Source organism: Eumetopias jubatus, unplaced genomic scaffold (assembly GCF_037043125.1).
Source record: "Eumetopias jubatus isolate StellerSeaLion01/CBP00866 unplaced genomic scaffold, mEumJub1_p1.0 scaffold_11, whole genome shotgun sequence".
NCBI classification, from domain to species: Eukaryota; Metazoa; Chordata; class Mammalia; order Carnivora; family Otariidae; genus Eumetopias; species Eumetopias jubatus.
In genome coordinates, this window is record NW_028274817.1 from 45,084,805 (window position 1) to 45,104,926 (window position 20,122).

General features: G+C 37.1%; 1 protein-coding gene across 1 annotated transcript in view; it reads left to right on the forward strand.

Annotated features, from left to right (window-relative positions):
- The first annotated feature begins 891 nt into the window (after nt 1-891).
- The window catches only part of LOC148163056 (interphotoreceptor matrix proteoglycan 1-like), a 133,950-nt gene continuing 114,719 nt past the window's right edge, over nt 892-20,122 (forward strand). Inside the window, 1 exon segment of the mRNA XM_088028551.1 lies at nt 892-958. Within this exon segment, the coding sequence (XP_087884677.1) occupies nt 892-958 (67 nt within the window).

The following is a 20,122-nucleotide window of genomic DNA, read 5'->3' on the forward strand; positions in this document are numbered from 1 at the left end:
ATTACTTTTCACAAACTAACTTTTTAAACTCTGTGTATGAAAAACAGATTTTATCTTTTTTTTTAAAGATTTTATTTATTTATTTGAGAGAGAGAGAATGAGAGATAGCACGAGAGGGGAGAGGGTCAGAGGGAGAAGCAGACTCCCTGCTGAGCAGGGAGCCCGATGCGGGACTTGATCCCAGGACTCCAGGATCATGACCTGAGCCAAAGGCAGTCGCTTAACCAACTGAGCCACCCAGGCGCCCTGAAAAACAGATTTTAAAAAATTAAAATCAAACTTAAACCAAAAAAGTTATCTGCATGTAATGCCAGAAAGAAAGCTATTTACAAAGCAGTGCTTTTCTATGAGAATGGAGACAGCTTTGCTGTCTCTGGAGACTAACACGTAGTGAAAAACTACATACTTCCAGGGATAGCAATTAAGCTCTTTCAATGGATGTTCCTTGAGCATGTCACTTTGGAAAACATTTGATCCTGTCAGCCTTCTTCTCCATTTGGCAAGACTTCCCCTGGCTCTCTATGTCATTGTAACAGGTGAATAACTAAGAAAAAAGCATTTCTTCTGCCTGTGGACACTTGTTTATAATGGCATTCAGGGTCCTGGAGCTAGGCTGACAGATGCTTCTCCAGAAGGTTAATGAGATAAAGGTTCCTGCAGCTGGCCCTTAAGCAGAGATTATACCTGAGGGGAAGATAAGATTATTCCAGAAACAGATACTGCTTCATGTTCTTCATAAATTAGCACTTTTATAAAGGTAAACCAAGGTTATTCTCACTCGGCTGGCATCAGTATTTAGTTATTTTTCATATTTCTGTCATTTTATTTTTTTAAATGAGATTTGGAACTGTTCTGTGATTGTTATCGGAATTACCAATGCACAAAGGCAGAATGTATTTGGAAACTAGAAGGGCTATTTTTGTTTTTTGGATTTTCCTCCAAGTTCAAGGAATCAAAGGTAAGTTATTTAAATATTTGTTTATTTTTAAAATTTGCTTATCTATAAAATCTATTTGCAGAAGTGAAATTCAAAATGAACAAGGTCACCACTGTATCTCAGAGGGATAGTATATGGTAGGCCCTGAATTATATTGATTGATTGAATGATTGTCAGAAATGATTTTCACTTGACTGAATATTTATTTGCTACATAATTTTAAGTGCAATTTATGTTAACAAAATAGAGATGAATGCATCCTTTTTGCTTTTATAAAACATTAAATACAAATTCGTATTACTAATATCAATAACAATAGTGATCCATGAAACCATTCTATTTATCTCTTAAAACTGACAAAATCTAAAAATTGAAGCTAATATTTTTTTTAAAGATTTTATTTATTTATTTGAGAGAGAGAGAGAATGAGAGATAGAAAGCACGAGAGGGAAGAGGGTTAGAGGGAGAAGCAGACTCCCCGCTGAGCAGGAAGCCCGATGTGGGACTCGATCCTGGGACTCCAGGATCATGACCTGAGCCGAAGGCAGTCACTTAACCAACTGAGCCACCCAGGCGCCCATGAAGCTAATATTTTTGAAGCTAATGTTTTAAGCTATTTATGATCAAACAAAAAATGTATTTCTTGCTTTCTCAGAGTTAAATCATGAGTTGCTTTTCCTTAAAAAATAGCAAGTGGGCTTTGTCTTCAGAGTTCATGATGACAAACTCAAAAGTTGTATGATAAAAGAATGAGGCAGTGAATGTTCTTATGGCAAATCTTCAAATAAACTTAAAATTAAAGCAAGCAACTAATTAGGCATATTTAAGAAAAATAATGTTATTTTTTAAAAACCTGTTGAAGAAAGCTTTACTTTTTTTTTTTTTTAAGAATAAACCCAGTCATTATAACATATTCAGGCTTTTTAAGACATTTGAAACCAATAATGTTTGGTTCTTCCATAAGGATGACATAGCTTCAGACAATTAACATTTTAATTGAAGTGTTGGTTTGAAAATGTCCAGAGTAAGTAAAAGAGTTGTTGCATTTTTAAGTTCCAAAATAACTGATTCCGCCAGTTATTAACTTTTTAGTGGTTGCATTTAGAGGGAGAAAAAAACATCTAGCAAAGATTATATAAAAATTCCTTTTATGTTTTTCAACATATTTGTGATAGTGGGTGAAGCAAAAGTTTACTTACCTTTCCTTTCAGTGTCAATTATATATAAATGTTTACGTTTATGAAAACATTTTAATTAGAAACAAATCATGGGATTCCCGTGTATTTTGAGCTTAATCTGCTGGAGCAAACATACTGTCTATTTCATATACTTGACCAGGCAAATTAGCTTTCGGTTTGTTGTTGTTTAAATAATTGTGTTAACTTATTTAAATATTTTTGCTGTTTTCATACATTATATATCAACCTTTACAATTACAAATAATCACTTACAGAAAGTTAAACAACCTCACTAAAAGCTATAATTTGTTATAGCCAATTTCGACAAAACAAAGTAGGATTGACTGCATAATAAAACATCCTAATATTTTACTTGTCAAGGAATTTTTATTCTGTAAGAATCTCAGATCTGCAAACTTCTGTTAATCTCCAGTTACTGAGGTCTACATTAATTAGAGTTTATGTACTTTAGCCAGACTGGTTTCCCGTTTGTGACTAATTAACCATTATGAGTGTATTTACATAAAAAACAGTTTGGGGAGTGAGAAGAAGAGTTCAATTTAATGCAACCAGCTGTTAAGTATAACAACTGAGTGTACAAATTCAAGAGTTTCTTTTTTAAAAATTATAGATTATTTAAAAGATATGAAAAAATTACACTTCCATCCAAACACAATCTATGCTAGCACCTTCATATGCTTCCTCGGTCTTTTTTCTATGTATGCTTATTTAATTTTTACATGATTGCAGTTCTACCGCACAATTTTGTATCAGGCTTTTTGCACTTCTGTTACATTAGATGAACGTTCTACATTGCATTTTGACAAGTATGATTTTTTTGGCTGCATAATGTTCCTTTCAGTTGATATGTCATGATTTGCTTTACATAATACTCAACGAAAGAGAAATCGTTGTTCCTAATTATATTGTTATTATGAGTAACATTGCAATAAACATCCTTATGTATAGCCTTTCTTAGTATTTAAGATTCTTAGCATAAGTTCACTAAAGTAAAATTACTGGGTCAAAGCAGCATAAACAGTTTTATAGTATTTGATTCATATTTGCCAAATTGCTTCTCAAAAGTTTTCCTATGCCTTAAGGTGACTTTTCCCAATTCAATTCCGCAGAATGTTTACGGGCTACCCAATACTGTGCTAGACACAGGTTATTAAGAGACCCAAATATATGCCAATACTTTAAAAGTTTTCTTTTAAGCTTTGCAATTCTTAATGTAGTTTTCCCATTGATACATAAAAGTGAAACGGTTTTGGTTCCAAAACATTTATTAAATAAAACCGTTTACACAACAGGACAGTGTGATAATTTCGAAGAACGATCACTTCATTAAGACACCATATTCATAGTGGAGATTGCATTGCATGCCAGTTGCATCTGATGTGCACAGCGCTGCTTTATGCTTTTACCTTTTCATTTCACATAAATAATTTCATCTAATTGCTTATGACATTCCAATGCGTGGAGAAAGAGAAGAGGAAAAAATCTACCCTTGGCAAGTCCTAAAATGGAAATAATGTTTATCAGAGTATGTGCCTTTTGCATTACAGTTGGTTATATACTAAATGAAACCTTTAACTAAGTTAAAGTCACCAAGGTATGGTAATTATTTTTGTAGTTGAAAAAATGTCAGAAAATTTGCATTTGAAAACACTCTACTTCTTGCTAAGCCTTTACTACTGGGGATATGTTCTCCTTTCATAAAATTACCCAGGAAGGTATTTTCCCTCACTGTGGCTCCATTAACAAAAAACATGGATTCATTTTTAGACCTGAGATAGCTGCCCAATGACAGTCACATTAACTTTGCAGCTCCTGTACTTTGTTCATCTCTGCTATAGTCTCAGAACAGTGTAATTCAAAAGGTTCAAGGCAGACTTTCTGTTCAATTGTATCTGAGAAGATGGCCTTATAATCGAAGCTGTGTAAATTGAAGACACTTTGTGTTCAACTGAGCAAACTCTGGCAGCACACCTGAAACCATTTGTTAGATTAAATACTTTAAAAATAAAAAGCAGTTTCTGCCTTGTGGCCCCTCTCTACCTATATCAATGATCACACTAAAGGACTATTATATGTGTGAACTAATTAGGCGGCGCCGACATGACCTACTGCTTTCTTGGCCACATTCTATCAGTCATGAGTGGGCAGCTACCTTAAATATCCACTGTGTTTGCATGCTAATCATCTCTGGAAATTCAGATCCTATATACCTTTGTTACCACGTCATGTTCACAGCAGACGTGGTATGGTATTTATGCTGTTTTGAAATAATTCATCTAAGGCAACAAAGGTTTTTTGTTTTTTTTTTACAATGGTCTCTAGGTTTATATTATGATAATTCAGCATGTATTTGGTAATGACCACAATAGAAGTTCTGACATCATTGCTATATTGTGAAGTATCTGACTGCAGAGTAACTGAGGGCTCCATCCACACTGCTTCTTCTTACTTCAGGTTATGAAAAACACTTACACAGTTGTGGGAGGGAATTTGTTATACCAGTCTTTGGAATACCACAAAGCAGCTTGTGGAAAGGAAGGAAAGTCTCCGACTACCATGTGAATTTTGGCCTTCCAAAGTGGACAGGTTTTAGCAACCATTGGGTCTGAGATCACTGTCTGAGAGTAAGAGACAGTGTCACTGGGATTTCAACCTCACAAATCAAAAGCACCAAGTCTGATGGAACCATTTTAATAAGGAAGAAAGGTGCTCTGGACCAAGGCAATCGGCATGCCAAAGCTTATCCTACAAGGAGTTGATATGGTTGACTGGCATAGCCATGGTAATTCATATATGGAAATGCCACTGTCAAGTGTGAACTACAGCATGCATCGCTATAATTATTTACTGAGAATGTACTCTCACTGCTCTACATCTCTTCTGGCCACAGTGAATGTGGGAAGAATAAGAAGGAGCTACAGAACAGTGATAAATGCTTCTAAGCATATGGTTGTATTCAGCAGATAAATGTTCTCCCATTGACATTCAGTCATTTGAGGAAACAATGTCTTTCTATGTGCCTCTGTAAAGTCATCTTAATTCATTCCAACCTGGTTTTCTTCATTTGGCCTTTAGTCCCCTCACTCACTGCAACCAGCATCTATTTTCATAATTGCTCCCCAAGAGGAAGGATTAAAGGAAACCACCAAAAGAAATTTTGTGGAGAAAATTCAGGACCTTGAAACTAATGAAAAGTTTCTGCTTCAGAAATACTTTAACTTCATATAGAAATAACATATGTAGGGCTAATTTGTCTGTCTTAAGATTCCTGCTTCATTTATGAAGAAACAAAAGTTCCATTTAATTAAGCCCAACTATGAAACCCAAGGGCACTATTACCAACCCACTGTAGTCAGTTCAGACCTGATCAAAATATTTTGTAGGTAGCAATCATATTAACAATCCTTTAGCTTAAATATCTTTTTTTTAAATAAAAGCTCAAGCACATTTTAATTAATCTTCTTAAGATTTCAGTGGCTGGTAGACAATCTGCTCATTTCTGTTCAGGAACCCAGGGCAGAGAATACTATGTAACGCTCCTAAAATCATTTGGGATGAGAAGATTAGAAACAAAACTGGGATGTGAGCTATATCCAGCCCTATCTTACACCTGCTTAGTCTATTAATCAGTCTAATATAATATGATGAGTGAAATTAATATGGCTTTTATTATTAATTCAAAAGCCAACTTTCCTCTGCTAACACCAGATGATTGCTGGTTCTGGGCCATTTCTGTTGCATGACTATCTGCATGACTGAACACAGGAGAGATCAGAGGCCATATCATTCAGCTCTACCCTAAAAATGAAGGCATAATTTTAGGAGTTATATTACTCATTAAGAAAAGAAGTGTGACATTTTGAACTCCTTAACAAAATAGAGTCATTTGTTCATGGTATCCTTTTAAAATGCCCACCATTAAAGTCTAAGTTTAGCAGTAAGTGGCTTATTTACGATTATGTTATATATTTTAAAAGGCAGAACTTGGCCTAATGGATGTGATTTGACACATTCAGAAAGTCTCTTCTGAAACCAAAGTTACTTCCCCATCAAAACCCTGAAATTTAAACACCAGGTTTGCAATATTTTCAGACTCTAGAGATCAACAATTCTGAAATATCCCTTTCTAATAATTTCTCTTCCTTCCTTTTATGGAATCTGAGTTTTAGTCTCATCAAAACATCCCAGTCCTTCAGCCTCTCCCAGTTTCTCCACTTGTACAGCCCATCTGGGCCTCAGTGTCCTACACATTAATCCTAGGTGCTGGAGGCCACTCCCTGGCCTTTCTCAACACTCGTCTTGATAGTACAATATAAACCTTACTCTTTGACTTTCTGCCCATTTGCGTGGTTAATCTCACTCGGGGTAAATTTAGCTTTCACTTTTTCCACTCTCATTTCTGAGCTGCCAAGTGTTATTAGAGAATCCAAAATAAAGTGCTTACACGAAACAAATTCATGCCCTCCAAGCTATTCCACAGTCCTAGTCATCTCTGATTCCCTGACTTAATCCCCTAGTCCAATTTCCAAACCTTCTCTCTCTCCTCAAGCCAGCACCCTGATTCTTCCTCATTCACATAATGGCCCAGTTAAGAGGAAGGATTTAAGGCTTTCACAGGACTGCATTCAACACAGAACACAGTTGTACAGAACAGCTCTGTCCTTAGTTATGTGACCTTGGCAATTTGCTCAGTCTCATATGTATCTCTAACTTATGGTTTCTTATCTATAAATTGGGAATAATAGTATCAGTGTCTTCCCCATATGGTGTGATGAAGATAAGTGAAATAATGTTATGAAGCGCCTTGTGAGGCATCTATTATAAAATTGCTCGATAAATGGTAGATACTAAGAGGACTATGATGACTTCCGTTTCTGGTACCACTTCCTCCTACATACTGAAAAGAGTGAAGTCATCTGATTTCATTTGACATCTCTTTTTTTCTACTTCAAACTTTCTCTCAATCTATATCCAACTCTTCTCATGTTCTGTTGTTTCAGAGAGAATAAAAATATTTCATATTTTTGCTAATGTTATTTCTATCTACCTATGACTTTAACTCCATTTACAACCAATTCGCCTGCAACTTTACTCTGCCAGTCTCCTTTTCCATTGATTACATTTTCCCGGCCTAAAAAATTTAATGCAACGTTTGTCAACATTGGTAAAAACACCAGTGCTGGGGCTCCAGCTTTGAAGATTCTGATTTAATTTGTCTGGGTGGGACCCAAGCTAGAATAATTGTTAAAGCTATTCAGGCAATCTATTTGCAGCCAGGTTTGAGAAGCATGATTTATTGCCCTTCTGGAAAGATGTGATATACGGTTCATTATATTATGAGCCACCAGGGGGTTTGTTTTAATCTTCCTTGCTTTAGTAAGCATTTTATCATAAATATATTTGTAGTTTGGAGGGAGTGATCTCATTATTTAATAGGGTTGATAGAGTGGTTTGTGTAATTGTTCCCTCCATTATGTTGTTTCATTTTTTTTAACCATTCTACAAAATTAGGGCATAGATAGGTTACAGAATATGTATTTTTAAAAAGCTACACGGAGCATTCTAATGCACACTGTTAAAAATTGATTAAATGCTTCATGAGGGCAGGGACCATGTCCATCTTGTTCTCAGTTATATCATCAGCACCCACCCCCTCTTCTGGCATAATTCACTCTGCTTCTGTCCATTTCAGAAGGCTGTCATCTTCTATCTCTAAAGTCGGGAATTTTGGTATCATCTAAGAACCTCCTCTTCATATCCAAATTGTCACCAGATCCTATCAAATGGTATGCTAATAAATGTTTAGCAACAGTCTCTTCAAGGGGTAAAGATTCTTCTTCATAGTGTTTGTCAGTATCCATACTGTAAACACTCCTACCACAGCTGATTTCAATCTACCAACATGACGACATCTAACATGACTGGGCACGATCAGCTTTTAGGTGCCCAGAGCCCGTGTGAGCCTGCCTCATTCAGCACACCATAGCATTAACAACTTCAGCACACAGTACTTCTTTAACCCAGCTTCGGACTCTTCATCCTCATTGGCTGGGACAATGCATAACTGTTTCCTCTCTCAGGTTCTGACCTTTGACTCCACTTCCTAAACCTATGAGACCTAGTCAGTCAGTGGCAAATCCTGTCAATACTTACCTCAGAACTGTCTCCTATTCTTGAGCTTGACCTAGCTTTGTTATTCATTGTTTACCACATTCACTGCTTGGCGGGGGGGCGAGGGGGGGAACAGTAAAGAACAGAACTTCCAAAGCCTCCTCCATGCCTTCAGAATCAAGTCCAATAATTTCACTTGAGGGTTCTCATGATCTGGCTGGCCTCCACCTTCCTTTCCAGCTGCACTCGTAGAGACTGCTTGAGTCCTGCTGTGGGCTAGACGCGTTGCTTCTATAGATCTCCTTACTTGGGAAATACAGCAGTGTACAAAACTTATCTGTGATATTTAGAGAATAATAATAAAATGCACATCTCCCAGAGTAAATAATAAACTATTGATGGTATCTTAGAAGTTCCCTGCCTGCTCTGCCAGGGTCTCTGCCCCTTTCTTTGCTCTGTGCCAAAGGCAGCCATGGTCATGAATTTTGTGTTAATCACATCATTGCCTGTCATTAGTGTTTCCAGTTATAGATGTATTCTCTAAATAATATGTCTTGGTTTTGTTTGTGATTTTTATATAAATAATATCATGCTGTATGTGTTCTCTCCTAAGACTTAGTTCTTTGGCTCAACGTTATGTTTTTGAGATTCATCCACATTGTTGCATTTAGCAGACCCTGAGACAAAAGCTTACCTGTTACTCTTCATTAGGGAGTGCTTTTTCAGGGTGGGAGCCTGGTGGTAAATGGAAAAGAATTGATAAGAGATCTGAAAAGTTTGCCTCAAAGAACAGTAACTTCTCTGCAGTTTCCTGCACGCTAGATATGTGCACATTTATGGACAGTGCGTGGGTCCTGATGCTTCTCTCACCACAGCAGCAACGGAAGGCTTTGAGGCAAAAGGAAAAAGACACCATGAAACAGCTATGAGGCCAAGGGCTGTGGACTGTGTCTCCTGCAGTGGGTCAGAGCTTAGGAAGAGCTGAAGAGCTGGTCTGAGAGAGTGGTGAGGCTAAGAAGGTCTGAGATGGAGCTGGAGAGGCATCTAAGACACACTGTTGCCCAGTATAGATGATACACCACCTGTAGTCATTATTCTGTGGATGGATACACTTTTGTATGTGTCCCCTGGTGTGCACAGCAGGCAGGAGTCTCTCCAGAGTCTAGGACTCTGGTTCTCTCTTTTTTTTTTTTTTCAAGATTTTATTGATTTATTTGACAGAGAGAGAGAGCACAAGCAGGGGGAGCAGCAAGCAGAGGGAGAGGGAGAAGCTCAACGTGGGGCTCAATCCCAGGACCACCTGAGCCAAAGGCAGACGCTTGATCTACTGAGCCACCCAGGCACCCCTCTCTGTCTCTCTCCTAAGTAGGAGAGAGATTGTTGTGTCGTGAGGTATGCATGTTTTCAATTTTACCAGCTGACACCAAATTGTTTTCCTAAGTGTTTGTGCCATTTTGAGTGATAATTTCTTTTGTTCCAAATCTTCAAACACACTTCATATTGGTATTGCCTGACTTTTTTTGGGGGGGTGGTGGTAGTGAAATTGTATCTTATTGTAGTTTTATTTTGTATTTCCTTCATTATTAATGAGGTTCAGTATCTTTTCATATAATTTTCCCTTTCTAGAAAATGTTTAAAGAATTTTGCCCATTTTTTTTATTGGGATGTATGTCTTTTCTTACCGATTTAGAGCAGTTCTTTAAAAGTTGTGAATATTAGTTCATCTGCAGTTATGTACCTTTCAGATACCTTTTTCCAGTTTGTAGCTTGTCTTCTTACTTTTTTAATGGTAACCTCTGATGAGCAGACATTCTTTATTTTAACATAGTTGAATTTGTCATCCTTTTAACTTCTCCATGGTTTGTGAGGATTTTCTGTCCTACTTAAAAAAAAAAACCTTCCTTAGCTTAAAGTCATGAAAATATTCCACTATATTGTCTTATGCAAGTTGTAAAGTTTTGCCTTTCATATTTAGGCCACTAAAATTGATTGTGCATGTGTATGCATGTGTGAGATAAAAAGTAGAAGGCAATGTCTTTTTTTTTTAAATATGAATAATCGATTGTTTTAGCACCAGTCTCTGGATAGTTTCCGCTTTCCTCTCCGCTCTGCGATGTCCCTCCTGTCATGAACATAGTTTTTGTCCGTTTTATTATCCCTGAGCCAAAACCACATTGCTTTAATTATTACAAACTTATAATCTTGATATAACCATGTTTCCCTGGCTTTGGCCACTTTCTACATTAGTGTCTAAGCTATTCTTGACCCTCCACTCTTCCATAAGATTCTAACATTAGCTCACCAAGTTCTACAAAACACTTTATTTAAGGAGACTGAAATTGTGTTGAATCTAAGATCAATACAGGGAGAATTGATACCTTTGTAATGTTAAGTCTTCCTATCCAAGAACATGGAATATCTCTCCTTTTATTAGGACCTTACAATAAAGTTGCATGATTACTTTTTTCAAGGGCTTACATATCTTGGATTTATTCCTAGCTACTTTATATTAATTATGATCATGTAAATGGCATTCTTACTATATTTTCTAGGTAGAAAAATAATTGGTTTTATATCCCTTAGCTTTGCTGAACAATCTTAATTCTGAAAATTCACTAGCAATTCTTTGGAGATAAGAATTTTTTAACTTAATTAAAAATTTTTCATTCATGAACAAAGAAAATTTGAGTTTTTCTTTTTTGTGTCTTTGTATCTTTTATGTTCTTATATTTTCTTACTATCCATGATGGGCCATCCAGTATATTAAAGACAAATGGTGATTGCACACATCCTTACCTTGTTATTAATCTTAAAAGGAATGCTTTCATGCTTTACCATTAGGTATGATGTTTGTTTTACATTTTTACATTTGTTTTGTTTGTGTAAATGCTCTATATGAGGTTTTTTTTTAAAGTTCCTTTCTATTCCTGTTTTAACCATTAATAAATATAGAAATTTATTGTGTATCTCTTCTATATCTATTCAGATTACTAGCTAGTTTTTCTCTTTCAATTCATTAATGTAATAAATTACCTTAATCAGTTTTCAAATATTAAACCAATGCTACAATCCTGAGATAAATCCAACTTGATCATGACCTTTTTTTACACACTGCTAGATTCCATTTGCTAATATTTTATTTCAGAGTATTTATCCATAAGCAAGACTGGACCATTATTTTTTATCTTATACTTTCCTTTGCAAGTTTTGTAAGACTTTGTATGAAAATGAAGTTGGGGGGCGCCTGGGCATCTGCCTTTGGCTCAGGTCATGATCCCAGGGTCCTGGGATCGAGTCCCATATGGGGCTCCCTGCTCAGCAGGAGGCCTGCTTCTCCCTCTCCCGCTCCCCCTGCTTGTGTTCCCTCTCTTGCTGTCTCTCTCTCTCTCAAATAAATAAATAAAATCTAAAAAAAAATGAAGTTGGTCTTTTTTTTTTAATGCTTGATAGAACTCACTGGTAAAGCTACAGAATGATATTTATGGAAAAATATTTGATTACTGACTCAACTTCTTTAAATGTTATAATAATAATTAGGTTTCCTATCTCTTTTTATATTAGTTTTATTAGTTATTTTATATTTGGTACCTTGTATATTTCCAGAAATTTATCCATTTTATATAAAGTTTCAAATTATTGGGAAAACATTATTCATAATATCTTTTTGTTATGTTTTTCATGTCTATAGAAAATGTAATGATGTCCTCCTTTTTCAATCCTAACAGGATTGTGTCTTTTCCTTACTTGATTAATCTTGGGTGTTTGTTTTTTATTAGTATTTTCAAAGGAAAAATTGGGGGCTTTTATATTTTTTCTTCTCTTTATGCTATTATCTTTTTTTTTTAAAGATTTTATTTATTTGACAGAGAGAGACACAGCGAGAGAGGGAACACCAGCAGGGGGAGTGGGAGAGGGAGAAGCAGGCTTCGGCAGAGCAGGGAGTCCAATGTGGGGCTTGATCCCAGGACCCCGGGATCATGACCTGAGCCGAAGGCAGATGCTTAACTGACTGAGCCACCCAGGCACCCTATGCTATTATCTTTTAGATTTTCTTAATCTCTGCTCTTATCTCTTTGTTTTTTTGTATTTTCTTTGAGTTTATTTTGTTTTCTTTTGCTAACTTCTTGAGATGGATGTTTAGCTCACTAATATTTAGCTTTTTCTTTTTCTAAAGTAAACTCTCATGAGATAAATTTGCCTTTCAAATACTAATGTTGCCATACCCCACAAGTTTATTATGTAGTATTTTTATCAAGTGATAAAACATGCAACATTATTTCTCCATTGATGTTGGGTTTTTTTATAAGGATTTTTTTTTTGTTTCCAAATATATGGAGATTTCCCAGTTATTTTTTAAAACTGATTTTTAGTTTACTTCCCTATTGATCTGAGAACATAATGTACATGCATTATAGTTCAATATATAGTCAATATTTGTTTATGTTCTCCCTGTGCTTGAAAAGAAGGGATATTTTATATTATAAATATGTAACATATTTTATAATACTTAATATTTTTATTTTATAATGTTCCGCATATGCCTGTTAGGTCAAGTTTAATCATGTTTTCAATCTTCTATAGTTTTTCTGAGCTTATCTGCTTTTTCTATCAATTACCAAGAACGATTCTTAAAATCCACCTGCTATTATTGTTGATTTCATTAACTTTCAACAATTTTCATTATTATTCTGTTAACTTTTGCTTTATATATGTTGAAGTTGTAACATTCAGTCCATAAAATTATAACTTGTTACTTCTTTCTGATGGCTTTTAAAATTTTATCATTATGATATTACTATCTTCTTTGTAATACCTTCTGGCAAATAAGAAATTTTGTCCACTGGTGTGCTGGAACTGACTCATACTAATTTACAGGAGCCAGTTACACGTATCTCTTCACAAGTTAGTGTTTGGTAATGTCACATCAGTGGCTTGAAATCAGCCATAGGGGAATATTAACACATGGAAATTGGTGAATGCTACAAATCGAGTCTTCTCATCTACCCCCAAGAGCTGGTTATTAAACATTTACCAGCATAGCTCTGACTTCATCCAATATTAATATAGCCACACCAACTTTCCTTTGGTTAGTGTTTGCAAATTTTAACTTTTTTCCATCCTTTTAATTTCAACTTCTCTATATCTTTCCATTTAGATGTGTCTCTGAAAACAGCATATAGTGGGATATTTTTTTTAATGCAGTGTGACAATCTCTGTCTTTTAACAGGAGCATTTTTGTCCATTTGCATTTAATGTGTTCCAAATATTACATGGTGCATACTTACACCAAAAAAAGTTATTAGTTGTTTATCTGAAATTCAAATTTGCCTGGGTGTCCTATATTTTATTTGCTAAGTCAGGTGAGTCTATTCCTATCTTGTTCCTAGCCTTAAACCTCAGAATAAAATGGTACCAGATCATAATAACGGTTAACATTGTGCCAGGCCTTCTGTGAAACTCTTGACATTTTGTCCTTTAGTCTTCAAAACAAAACAAAACTATAAAATGCAAGCATTAATCCAAAACTATGGTGTTGGAATTACTGTTATACCCTTTTTAGGTTAAAAATATGACACATACAGAGATTATCTGCCCAAGTTCAGCAAGTGACTCAGAAAGACAGGACTATCTTACTATAACTTCAGCCCCACAGGTATTCGAGATGAAGTTCACCTTTCTTCTCTACATGAACTGTGATAGGTCCTGGTGCATCAGAAAGTTAATAGGCAGAGATTTACAGCTATTTCTGTTTAATCAGCTCCAATTCTGTTCTTCTTTAGTAGTTAAAATATTCTTGTGTGTGGAAATATATGCACCAGTGCTATACATGCAATTCTTTTCTACTCAGAATTCCCACATACTCCAAGATCAGGTTTGCATGAAAGCACTAAAAATGAGGAATGGTGTCTTTCATGGTTTGCAATATCAGAATCACAAGCAGCAATAAGATTTAGAAAATATAGATGCTGAGCTAATTCTGATATGAGTTCTTTAAGCATCATAAGAATCTAATGAGCGAACTATGTTCCAACTGTGTAGCACCCCTGGAATCACAGAGAGAGAGGTTCCATTGCCAGCAACCCAGCACTGCTGGAACCAGAAGGAAAGTGGGTGTTTGGCACATTTCATTTAATGTGTCCCATAAACAAATCCACATTCTTATACCATGATATTTTCTTAGTGCACCCCCAGCTTCTAAAGTTTCCTTTTCCTGAATTTTGGGGAATTTTTTCTCTATAAGCTCTTGGTAAATCTCTATGAATTCCTGCCACTCATCTTCTTCACCCACTTCCAAGCAGATCATGGACTCATCATGGACTGCCTCTGGCTTATGAATTACCTGGTACTGTTCAAGCATAACCGTTTGTTTTCCATGCCATTCAACATTTGTGTCAAGCTACGCTCAAAAAATGCTCTAAACTATAATGTCCCATACATTTGTGAGGTACAAATTGCCACTGGTCATCCACATATCAGATTTACTGGTAATCTTCCATTTGGATTCTCTTACCCATAACCTGTGTGTTTATTTAAACTCTGGAAGGAGTTCTGAAACCTATGGAGTTGGTGCCAAAAAAGTATCCATGATATGTTAAAAATTGGGAAGCAGAAGAAAGGAAAAAAGTTAATAGGATCTAAGTTAATGTAAGGATGAGATGATTAAAAGCAACTTAATGGTCCCACTTGCAAAATGGAGACGGTAGCTGCCTACCCAGAATGATTTGAGGGGGGACTAAAAATCCGGTTGCTAGAGAAAACACGGGTTTCTTCTTAGCTCCTAAAAATAAGCCCCAGCTAGGCAACTTGAACATAACTGTTCTCACCTCAGTTTCACATCCTGTTTACCTGACCTCAGCACTCAACCAGCTCCACTCACCATTTTTTCAAAGTAATATACTTTACAGTTAACCACAGCTTTTATAGAAATATCCTACTTTTCGAACTTTCAAGACTGGCTTATTTGGGGGAGAAAGAATTTTGCTAATTTTGCTTATGTATTCACATGAAATTCATTTCCAATCCTTAACTTTTTCAACTTTCCTGCTAAAATTTTCAAGTAAATTTAGCACTCCATGCAGAGGCAATGTGTTTATCCTATAGTTTCCCACAATCTGTGACCCCATACCATGTACCTCGAGAACACTTGAGAGTCAAGGGCATTCCTGTGGTTCTGGAATTACAGCAGGAACAGTGCCCTCGAACTGGCAGTGGCTGTGCATGGACCTCAGCCAGGGTCCATTATGAGGCGATGCCACGTGTTAGATGAAGGCAGCCGTGTGAGACCTTCACACCACCCTATGGCAAGTACTTCTGTTGTGTTTCTCTCCTCTCCGAGGACAGAAAGGTCAGTCAGCTTTGACACTCCTCCCTTTCTCCATATGCCCTCCTCTCTCTCCCCACAAAGGGGTGGACGAATTAGCACGCATTTCTGTTCCAAATATAGTTGAGGACACGGCCCTGCTGGACCCCTGCTTCTACACTCCTGACACTTACCAGACCTGAAAAGCTCATGACACCACCTGTTCAGAGGTCACCCCCCTCTGGACACAAAAGAGACAACCCCTTCTCTCTTGCTTACTTCTGTCCTCAACTTCTGTTCCTGCCCACTCACCAAGCTGCATGTGCCCTCAACAAAAAGTGCAATTTTGCACCTCAACAAAATTTCTCAGGTGAGGTCAGTACCTCACCTATAGGTTTATGGTCTTTTGTTTTTGTTTTTTCAGTGCAATGAGGTGGAAGAGGGGCTCAATACTTATGTATACAAAGAGAGACTAGAAAATAGAAATTAGGGTGCCTAGGTGGCTCAGTCAGCTAAGCATCTGCCTTCGGCTCAGGTCATGATCTCAGAGTCCTGGGATTGAGCCCCATGTTGGGCTCCCTGCTTGGCGGGGAGTCTGCTTCTCCATCTCCCTGTGCCCCTACCCGCCCCCTGCTCATGTTATCCCCCTCTCTTTCTCTCAAATAAAGAAATAAAATCTTTTAAAAATTAAAAAAAATAGGAATTAGCAACCTTTATTTCTTATAATGGTTTTCCAAGGTCTTAGCCCTTTTTGTTCTGACATATCAAGTATAATGGCTAAACCTGATTTTGCAATGAGAAAAAAGATAATGCAATTGCTCTAATTCGTTGAGACAAGGGACCACTAATTGTCATTCTCATAGAGTAAGATGTTGCTGAACAAGTGTGTTTGGGAGGTAAGGAAGGCTGCAATGGCATCCAAGTTTCAAAACACCAGTCAGAATGGCTAAAATTAACAAGTCAGGGAACGACAGATGTTGGCGGGGATGTGAAGAAAGGGGAACCCTCCTACACTGTTGGTGGGAATGCAAGCTGGTGCAACCCCTCTGGAAAACAGTATGGAGGTTCCTCAAACAGTTGAAATTAGAGCTACCATTCGATCCAGCAATTGCACTACTGGGTATTTACCCCAAAGATACAAATGTAGGGACCCGAAGGGGTACATGCACCCCAATGTTTATAGCAGCAATGTCCACAATAGCCAAACTGTGGAAAGAGCCAAGATGTCCATCGACAGATGAATGGATAAAGAAGAGGTGGTATATATACACAATGGAATATTATGCAGCCATCAAAAGGAATGAGATCTTGCCATTTGCAACGACGTGGATGGAACTGGAGGGTGTTATGCTGAGTGAAATAAGTCAATCAGAGAAAGACATGTATCATATGACCTCACTGATATGAGGAATTCTTAATCTCAGGAACAAACTGAGGGTTGCTGGAGTGGTTGGGGGTGGGAGGGATGGGGTGGCTGGGTGATAGACATTGGGGAGGGTATGTGCTACGGTGAGCGCTGTGAATTGTGCAAGACTGTTGAATCACAGATCTGTACTTCTGAAACAAATAATGCAACATATTTTAAGAAAAAAGAAAAAGAAGAAGATAGCAGGAGAGGAAGAATGAAGGGGAGTAAGTCAGAGGGGGAGACAAACCATGAGAGATGATGGACTCTGAAAAACAAACTGAGGGTCCTAGAGGGGAGGAGTGTAGGGGGATGGGTTAGCCTGGTGATGGGTATTAAAGAGGGCACATTCTGCATGGAGCACTGGGTGTTATGAACAAACAATGAATCATGGAACACTACATCAAAAACCAATGATGTAATATATGGTGATTAACATAACAATAAAAAATTTAAAAAATATTCTCTGAAATGACAAAAAAAGAAAGCTTCAGAGAGAGAAACTCATGCATCATTGACAATCGGTCTGTATGCTGACTATTCAGAGAGTTTATTCACTTCATATTTCATTAAAGAAAATCACTGGACATTTTTTTAATTTCTATGATTATCTTCTCTATCATTTATTCCAACACATTTTCACTAGGGGTGGCACTGTAGAAATTTAATGGGAACATACATATAGGAAGAGAAGTGAGAAAGCAAGGTGTAGAAGCTCCTGTGTTTCTCCCTTGATCATGTAGAAAACAGTATGCTTAAAATCCATGCAATTTTCTGGAAAAACATTAAACAAGGTATTCAATATATCTGCATAAGTTTTGAGGCATAGCCAGGTCTGTTAAGCACAATGTACATTCAGTTGCCCTTGCTCTGTGGAAAAATTTCTCAGGTGTATAATTGAGCATTTCTACTAAGGTAGGGGGTGGACAGGGATAAAATTGACCAGAAAGAAGTAGAGCATTTGCTTAAAGGCCACAACCCCTCACTCATTTTTGGTAAGGTCAGGAAGTTTATACAAGATTAAATTATTATTTTTAAAAATTTCCTGTCATTGATTTGATCCTGAAATGTTATCTACTTTCTCTCTGTGGAATTCTGTTCTTCAAATGGAGATTTTTGTTCTATAGGAATTCCAGTAACTTTTCTCTCTACTTCTGTTAATTCATTCATTAAGGCATTGCAGGCCTTTTCTCTTAGGAAACATAATGCATTCTCTAAGTGCTTGTACCAGTGACTGTTGCTTTCATAGCAGTGCTGCCATAAAAGCTCCATTCCTCCTTTTCCTGTTGTCTGTTTTATTGTCACAGTATGTGTACAGTAATCCTATATTGTGAGGCTGCAGGGTTAGATGGCTGGAAAATATCTCTCTAGAAGAGAGTTTAGTGATGAGTGGTCCAAACAGGATGGTAAGGATCCACTTGAATATATAACCAAGAAAGAGACTGATTCATGGGCAAAGCTGAGCCATGAAACAGAAACTCCATAAGCAGCCTACAACTGGAGGCCAACTTTGGTATAGGAAGGAAAACAATTGATATGACAGGGAGATGATGTGCACTATCACGGCTTCCAGGATGCCAGTCAACATCAAGGCCACATGGCCACCAGTCTAGAATCTAGAATGGAAAAGATACTTTGGACTAAAAGGCTAGCCTTCACATTAGCTAGTAGATATGCTTAGGCAATCTAATTTTATTTATTTTAAAGATTTTATTTATTTATTTGAGAGAGAGAATGAGAGAGAGAGAGCACGAGATGGGGGAGGGTCAGAGGGAGAAGCAGACTCCCTGCTGAGCAGAGAGCCTGATGCGGGACTCGATCCTGGGACTCCAGGATCATGACCTGAGCTGAAGGCAGCCGCTTAACCAACTGAGCCACTTAGGCGCCCTAGGCAATCTAATTTTAAAACAATAAATGAAGAGTCAAAATCCCAGTATATTTCAGAAGCTTTTGCCATGCTACCCCTGGACGGATTTGACTTTTCCTTAGGATAAAGTCATGTTTTAATTTAGTATTTGAATTCAGTGGTTGTTAAATTAATTTCCTTTTCTATATATATGGAAATTTCCAAACTTGTCATAGCTATACTGGGTTTCAGGATTTGGGTCAGCTCCAGGGTAGAGTGGCTAAAGAAAAAAAAAAAGACCCTCTCCAATTTAAATCTTCAGTGTCAACCACTTTTCTTAGCATGCTGGAAGGTGCTCTGCCCATGGACAAATTGTATTCTTTCCTGCTCACCTAAATATTTTCTGCCACAACTTTCGTGAAAACCTCCCAGCCTGTTGGGAGTCTATTCCACCATGGCTGTCTCAGCCCTTCCTCAAACGATCTGTTTTGCTGAAAAATCACCCCCATCAACAAATGTCAGTACTCAACATGTACAATTCCAAACTCAAAGTGATTAGTTTATTTTCCAACAGTTTTCAGTATAATGTGTTACATAGTGACACCTTCTGGTGAAGTGACACATCATCATGTTGAATATACCAGGCTCTCTGAGCACATTGCAAACCCCAAAATAAAAAAAATAAAAAATAAATAAAATGGAGGAAAAAAAGAGAAGAGAATAAAGGGGGGGAAAATGTTGATAGCTTTACGTGTGGTTATCAGAGGAATCCTCACCCATATAGGGAGGATTTGTTTTAGGAAAAGCGGTAAAGGCAGATCTTTCAAAGAGTTTTGCTGTGTGAATGGAAAAAAATGGGTCAATAGCGGGAGGGGAAGTGTTATCAAGAGAATCCTTTAAAGAAAGGGAAAAGTAATAGCATGTTTGTAGGCTGCTCGGAATAATCCAACATAAAGAGGGGAGATAATGATGTAGGCAATGCAGAAGAGTTTCTGGAAGAATGTATTCAAGAGGTAAAAAAAGAAGCAAGAAAGAGAGAGAAAGAGAAAAAAAAGAAAAAGAAAGAAAGAAAGAAAGAAAGAAAGAAAGAAAGAAAGAAAGAAAGAAAAAGAAAGAAAGAAAAAAGCAAAGGAAAGGAAAGGAAAAAGAAAAGAAAAGAAAAAAGGTGGGATCCAGGGCATAAGTAAAGAAATTGGCCTTGAATAGGAGCAGACTGCTCGTCAAGTAGTCACAGGAGGGAAAGCAGAGTATATAAACACAGATGCAGTCAGTGAGCAGATGCAGTGCTGAACACTGATAAAGTTCTCTTCTTGCTCCTCTTATT